The sequence below is a fragment of the Anolis sagrei genome, chromosome 10 (assembly GCF_037176765.1).
Source record: "Anolis sagrei isolate rAnoSag1 chromosome 10, rAnoSag1.mat, whole genome shotgun sequence".
NCBI lineage: Eukaryota > Metazoa > Chordata > Lepidosauria > Squamata > Dactyloidae > Anolis > Anolis sagrei.
In genome coordinates, this window is record NC_090030.1 from 9950327 (window position 1) to 9958130 (window position 7804).

At 40.9% G+C, this 7804-nt stretch overlaps 1 protein-coding gene across 2 annotated transcripts in view; it reads left to right on the forward strand.

The window, feature by feature from the left end:
* The first annotated feature begins 4323 nt into the window (after positions 1–4323).
* The window catches only part of SRPX2 (sushi repeat containing protein X-linked 2), a 30216-nt gene continuing 26735 nt past the window's right edge, over positions 4324–7804 (forward strand). Inside the window, exons 1-2 of one of the 2 annotated variants that reach the window (XM_060756381.2) lie at positions 4324–4655; positions 4994–5123. In XM_060756381.2, the coding sequence (XP_060612364.2) occupies positions 5054–5123 (70 nt within the window). In that variant the 5' untranslated portion in view covers positions 4324–4655; positions 4994–5053. The remainder of the gene's footprint in view (positions 4656–4993; positions 5124–7804) is intronic. The other variant, XM_060756382.2, reaches the window with a different exon arrangement.

Below are 7804 nucleotides of genomic sequence, written 5' to 3' on the forward strand. Positions count from 1 at the left end.
TATATAAGACCAATATTGTTAAATAATAATACTATTATACCTATTTTAATACTAATAATATTGCAGTATAGTGGTATAGTACAATATAATAATATATAATGCTAATATTGTGCTATGCTAATTATTATCTATATAAATAAAAATGTAATGTTCGTTTGTGGGATTAACGGAACTCAAAAACCAATGGACCAATTGACACCAAATTTGGACACAAGACACCTAACAACCCAATGTATGTCCTTCACTCAAAAAATTTTGATTGTGTCATTTGGGAGTTGTAGTTGCTGGGATTAATAGTACACCTACAATCAACGAGCATTCTGAACTCCACCAATGATGGAACTGAACCAAACTTGGCACACAGAACTTCCATGACCAACAAAAAACACTAGAAAGGTTTGGTGAGCATTGATCTTGGGTTTGGGAGTTGTAGTTCACCTACATCCAGAGACTACCATGGACTCTAACAATGATGGATCTGGACCAAACTTGGCACGAATATTCCATATGCCCAAATATGAACACAGATGGAGTTTGGGAGAAATAGACCTTGACATTTGGGAGTTGTAGTAACTGGGATTAATTTCTGCAGCTGGGCCAGGTGCCGAGCTGTTCACAAGCTCCAAATTATGGGAATTCTCTGATAGTTCAGTTCAGGGAGCACACCATCATCCCCACACCCTTCAGGGACATTCTCATGAGAAAATACATTTTGAACAGGGATCTCCGGGTCATTCTCTGCATCAATATCATTGACCAGACCATCACCTTCTTGAAACTCATTGTCATTACTCCCCACATCTAAAGCACCCTGGTCCTTAAACACAATCACAGGCTGGGCACCAAAACTAGGAATACTCCAATTTGGCAGGAAAAATGAAATGCGAAGATACAGAATGGGGGATGCCTGGCTCGAGAGCAGTACATGTGAAAAAGATCTTTGAGTCCTCGTGGACAACAAGTTAAACATGAGCCAACAATGTGATGTGGCGGCAAAAAAAAGCCAATGGGATTTTGGCCTGCATCAATAGGAGCATAGTGTCTAGATCTAGGGAAGTCATGCTCCCCAGGCTCTATTCCGCTTTGGTTAGACCACACCTGGAATATTATGTCCAATTCTGGGCACCACAATTCAAGAGAGATATTGACAAGCTGGAATGTGTCCAGACGAGGGTGACTAAAATGATCAAGGGTCTGGAGAACAAGCCCTATGAGGAGCGGCTTAAGGAGCTGGGCATGTTTAGCCTGAAGAAGAGAAGGCTGAGAGGGGATATGATAGCCATGTATAAATATGTGAGAGGAAGCCACAGGGAGGAGGGAGCAAGCTTGTTTTCTGCTTCCCTGGAGACTAGGACGCAATGGAACAATGGCTTCAAACTACAAGAGAGGAGATTCTATCTGAACATGAGGAAGAACTTCCTGACTGTGAGAGCCGTTCAGCATTGGAACTCTCTGCCCCGGAGCGTGGTGGAGGTTCCTTCTTTGGAAGCTTTTAAACAGAGGCTGGATGGCCATCTGTCAGGGGTGATTTGAATGCAATATTCCTGCTTCTTGGCAGAGGGTTGGACTGGATGGCCCATGAGGTCTCTTCCAACTCTTTGATTCTATGATTCTATGATTCTATGAATATGAGGAATATAGACTAGGAAGGGACCACAAGGGATCCCCAAAGACCATTTAGTCCAACTCCCTTTTGCCAGGCAGGCACAATCCAAGCACTTCTCAGCGGTGTCCCCCGGCTATGGAACGCCCTCCCTAGGGACATTAGATCGGCCCCCTCCCTTCTGACATTTCAAAAGAGAGTTAAGACCTGGCTGTTCGAGTAGGCATTTGCAGACACAGTATAACTGATTAATTGAGACTCATGGATCTTGACTTGATTCCAAACGATGCTTCATCTGACTACAGATCCTGTACTTATTTTTATTTATATAAATAATAATAATATTATAATATTACAGTAATTATAATGTTATACAATATAATACTATATAATAATATTGTTATGTAATAATACTATTATACTTATCTTAATACTAATAATATTGCAGTATAGTGGTATAGCACAATATAACAATATATAATGCTAATATTGTGCTATGCTAATTATAATATTATTATATTACATCATAATATTATTATAATGTAATACAATATAATAATATATAATAATATTGTTATATAATAATACTATTATACCTATATCAATATTAATAATATTGGCGCAGTGGGCTAAACCGTTGAGCTGTTGAGCTTGTTGACTGAAAGGTCACAGGTTCGAATTCGGGGAGCAGCATGAGCTTCCACTGTCAGCCCCAGCTTCTGCCTACCTAGCAGTTCGAAAACATGCAAGTGTGGGTAGATCAATAGGTACCACTTCGGCAGGAAGGTAACGGCTCTCCGTGCAGTCATGCTGGCCACATGACCTTGGAGGTGTCTATGGACAAGGCTGGCTCTTTAGCTTAGAAATGGAAATGAGCACCACACTCCAGAGTCGAACACGACTGGACTTAATGTCAGGGAAAACCTAATATTGTGCAATGCTAATTATAATATAATTGTGTGTGTGTGTGTGTGTGTGTGTAATATTATAATATTACATTATAATACTATTATAATGTAATACAATATAATAATATATAATATTTTTATACAATAATACTATTATACCTATACTAATAACATTGCATTATAGTGGTATAGTACAATATAATAATATATAATGCTAATATTGTGTTATGCTAATTATAATTATATTTAATAATAATATTACATTATAATATTATTATGATGTAATACAATATAATACAATATAATATAATATAATATAATATAATATAATATAATATAATACAATGGTATCCTTGAAGTGACTGGATTGACCTTGAAGGAGTTGGGGGTGGTGACAACCGACAGGGAGCTCTGGCGCGGACTGGTCCATGAAGTCACAAAGAGTCGGAAACAACTGAATGAATGAACAACAACAACAACAAAACAATATAATAATATATAATAAGTTTTTCCAGTTGAATAAGCTTTTCCCATGTTTTTGTGATAGAACCAATTAGGAAACAGCATTTATAGCCCAGGGACAACAATCATGATATGTAATGTAATTTATGGTGGCATAATTAAAAACAGTAAGTAAAACGGCAACAGTCAGAACTGGCCATGGAACAACAGACTGGTTCAAGATTGGGAAAGGCGTACAGCAGGGTTGTATTGTCTCCCCCAACGTATCCAACTTATATGCAGAACACATCATGCGATGTGCGGGGCTTCACAAATGCAAGGCTGGGGTGAAAATTGCTGGAAGAAACATTAACAACCTTAAATATGCAGATGATACCACTTTGATGCCCGAAGGCGGGGAGGAGCTGAGGAGCCTTCTAATCAAGGTGAAAGAAGAAAGCGCAAAATCTGGGTTGCAGCTAAACATAAAAAAAACCCAAGATTAAGGCAACAAGAATGATTGACAACTGGGATATAGAGGGAGAAAACGTGGATGCAGTGACAGACTTTGTATTTCTAGGTGCAAAGATGAGTGCAGATGCAGACTGCAGCCAGGAAATCAGAAGATGTTTACTTTTTGGGAGGAGAGCAAGGACCAATCTCGATAAAACAGTGAAGAGTAGAGACATCACACTGGCAACAAAGATCCCCATAGTAAAAGCAATGGTATTCCCCGTAGTAACCTACGGATGTGAGAGCTGGACCAGAAGGAAGGCTGAACGAAGGAGGAGAGATGCTTTTGAACTGTGGTGTTGGAGGAAAGTTCTGAGAGTGCCTTGGACTGCGAGAAGATCCAACCAGTCCATCCTCCAGGAAATAAAGCCCGGCTGCTTACTGGAGGGAAGAATAGTAGAGGCCAAGATGAAGTCCTTTGGCCACATCATAAGGAGACAGGAACGCTTAGAGAAGAGTATGATGCTGGGGAAAGTGGAAGGCAAAAGGAAGAGGGGCCAACCAAGGGCAAGGTGGATGGATGGCATCCTTGAAGTGACTGGATTGACCTTGAAAGAGCTGGGGGTGGTGACGGCCAACAGGGACCTCTGGCGTGGGCTGGTCCATGAGATCACGAAGAGTCGGAAATGACTGAATGAATGAACAACAACAATTAAAAACTAGCTCTTTCAATGCAAAGTGAATAAAAGAAAACAATAGTAAATAGTAATTTGGCAAGGAGTCCATAGTTGACAATTTCCCTCTTGGATTAAAGGTTGGTTAGAAAACTGCTTATTCCCATTTTATTGACTCTGGTTTTCTTTTAACCGTGAACCCATGACTCATTGAGTTTCTCTTATGGCACAACAGGGGATGCTCAAGAGGGCTGGTGATGTTGTAAGGCTGCTTTAAAAACCTCTTTCTTCCAGATGCAGACACTTTATGAGCAGCCTGCTTCTTCTCGTGGGCCCCTTTCCCCCCACCAACCAACCACAGGGCTCTTTTCTCCGCCTCCCTTAAGCAATAGTACAAGGCTAAACAAACATCTGGCCAAAGGCTGTCTGCCCCACATCTGGGCAGCATTAGCAGAGCCTGGGACCTGCTTGAAGAACAAGCCGCTCTTTTTCGGGAGGCGGAAGGAGAGGTTTCCTGTGCGGACTGAAGGCAAGGAGCATCTGGGGTTAGTTGGGCTGAGATGCATCACCAGTCAGGTAAGAGACACCTTGCTTTTGCTTGTCTTTTCGCCCTTTAGGCATAAGGGCCAAAAAGGATCTGGGGAGATAAAGAATATATCTGGGTTGCTGCACTGCAAGGGTTTGCCTTCCCTAATTCTTCTAATATTTGATAGCTTTAGTATACTCAGAAATTGAAGCTTTGTCTCTTTTTGTAGTAAGTCTATACTTTTTTGTGCTGTGAGTTTTCCAGGCTGTATGACCATGCTCCAGAAGCATTCTCTCCTGACATTTCGCCCATATGATTCCAATGAGAGGTGCTGATTTTGCCCTAGCTGCTTTTAGTTTAACCTCCTGCCTCTTCTCATTGGTTTCAGCCTGAATTTTCTGCTACACCAGATTGATATTATTCTGGAGGCATCCTTGGCACATTTAAGATGCTCCCCAAAGCCTCCCCCATCCTGCTGCTTCTTTGGGCCAAAGTGGCGTCCTCCACATGGCATGAAGGTAAGCGCATCGTCAGCCCCAAAGTAAGAGCATCTGCAATCCTGCTTCCATCAGACCAAAATCCTATCTTTTGTAGAGCTTGGAAAGTTACTTTTGAAAGTAACTGGCATTTATCCCTGGCGTTGACAAGGGGCCCTTCCACACAGTTATATAACTCAAAATATCAAGGCGGATAATCCATAATTTCTGCATTGAACTGGATTATTTGAGTCCTTACTGTCATATAATCCAGCTCAATGTGGATTTTACACAGCTGTATGGAAGGGGCCAAGGTATTATTGGAGTTGCTAGCTGCCTACTTTCTTCCTTCTCCAGCTCTGAGAAGTCCCACCTCACAATGTGACTATAGCAACACACTGGTAATGATGGACAGGCTCTCTTTGTGGCTCTTTCGTTCCTTCCTCCATTTCCCTCTTACACCTTCTCCCTCTCCCTTTCCTTTCTTTGGCTTCTTCTTTCCTTGCTTTCCCTCATACACCGTCCCCTCTTCTTTCTTTCCTTTCTCTTTCCTTTCTCTTTCTCTTTCTTTTCTTCTTCTTTTCTTCCCCTCTTCTTTCTTTCCTTTCTCTTTTCTTCTTTTTCTCTCTTCCTTCCTACATCCCTTCTTCCTTTCTCTTCTTTTTCTCCCCTCCCTTCATACTTTTCCTTCTTCCTTTTCCTTCCTCTTTTTCTTTCCCTTCTTTTTCTCTTTCTCTCCTTCTCTTTAGCTCTCCTTAAGTATGTTTTCTCTCAGTTTTTGAAAGAAGACAAAAACATTTGTTTGTAATGGGTCTCTGTAGCCCCTTCTGTGTGGGAATGAAAATCACGCGTAGTTCCTGTCTTTACCAATCCACACACTGTCTTTCTAGAAAAATGATATGCCATGCAGATGCTTAGTAAAGAATAAGGTCTTTGCTCTTTGCTGTATATATGCAGAGCAACATATATACAGTCATGTGAACAGTTGCATTGACTCACACAATGCTTTTGAGAGAGATGCAAATGATCCTTAGGTGTCCATGTGAAGGATCTTCTTCCAGCAGCCCAGAAGCAGTGGGTTAAAGCACTAAGTTGCTGAGCTTGTTGACTGAAAGGTTGCAGGTTCGAATTCTGTGAGCACTGTGAGCTTCCGTTGTCAGCCCCAGCTCCTGCCAACCTAGCAGTTTGAAATCATGCGGTCAGTAGGTACCGTTCCAGCAGGAAGGTAACAGCACTCCATACAGTCATGCCGGTCACATGACCTTAGAGGTGTCTACGGACAACGCTGGCTCTTCGGTTTAGAAATGGAGATGAGCAGCACACCCCAGAGTCGGACACGACTCGACTTAATGTCAGGGGAAAACCTTTACCTTTACCTAATAACACAAATATAAAATGAGAAAGGGGTTAAACGAAGCAAGCTGGACCAAATGCAAAGGCTAACATTATAAAAGCCCAGGATGAGATAGATAAATAAAATGGTGTGTCTAGTGGAAGACTCGGTTGGGATAAACAATGGGGTTAATCTTCACTGAGTGCATCAGAAGGATAATTTGTACCAGGACGGGCATATACTGCCATATAAAATCCAGATTATCTGATTTGAAGTGGATTATATGCCAGTATAGACTCATATAATCCAGTTCAAAGCATATAATGTGGATTATCTGCTTTGATAATATGGCAGTGTAGAAGGGGCCTGTGTTTTACCCTCGACTTCTCTGTTGGTCTCCAAACATGTCTTCAACACCTGCATGAGGTCAACTTATGTATACATGCTACCCTTCTCCATCTCATCCGCAGCCATGTGTCTGATAGTTTGGTTCCTATTTTAAAAAGTAGACTCATATATTTATATTTGTTTTCTAACCAGCTCTTGCCTCTATTTTGGCCACTGGATTGTCTTCCAGAGAAGACCACAGTCAGGCCACAAAATGCCATAGCCAGTAGGGCTGGGCGGTTTCGTTTCGTTAATTCGTAATTCGTTAATAATTCGTTAATTTTTTCAATTACAAAACGATAACGAACCACTCTGGAGCAATTTTTTTAAAAAACGAATTTTTAAACACGTTTTGTAAATGCTTCGTATTTCGTTATTGTATTCGTTTCGTTATTGTTCTGAGGTCGTTTCGTTATTATTTCCGCATGTCTGGGCCAGTTTTATGGTTTAATTAGTGAAAACAAAAAAATTATAATATCACACCAACAGTCAACAACAGAGGGAGAGGGAAGCTTCAGAAGTTTTTGGAGGTTTTTTAGCGTATTTCGCGGTCGCGTCCGCCATTAACGAATCGATTCGTTATTGTTTCGGAAATCGATTCGTTAATGTTTTGTAATTTTTTTCACATTTACGAAATTTCGTAAATATCGAACTTTTTAAAAGGAAAATTTTGTAATTATTTTAAATATCGAAACAAAAAAACCCCCCAAATACAAATCGATTTTAGAAACAAATTTTTCCGTTGTTACCCAGGCCTAATAGCCAGGTCTCTTCCCTAAATATCCAACACTGTTGGAGAAACCTAAAGAGATAAGCAACTGAAAAAGTTTACATGCGGGTGCACACATGGCACTGTTGTGTCTGCGGCTTATCTGATCAGGTTTTTCTGCCTGTGCAAGTTTGGTAGTTGGGTGCCTGCCCAGCCCCACGCGTTGTTTCAAAACAGTGTTAGCAAAGGACTCCTCCTGATGAGTGATGTCTTCCTTGCTACGGATTAAAATTA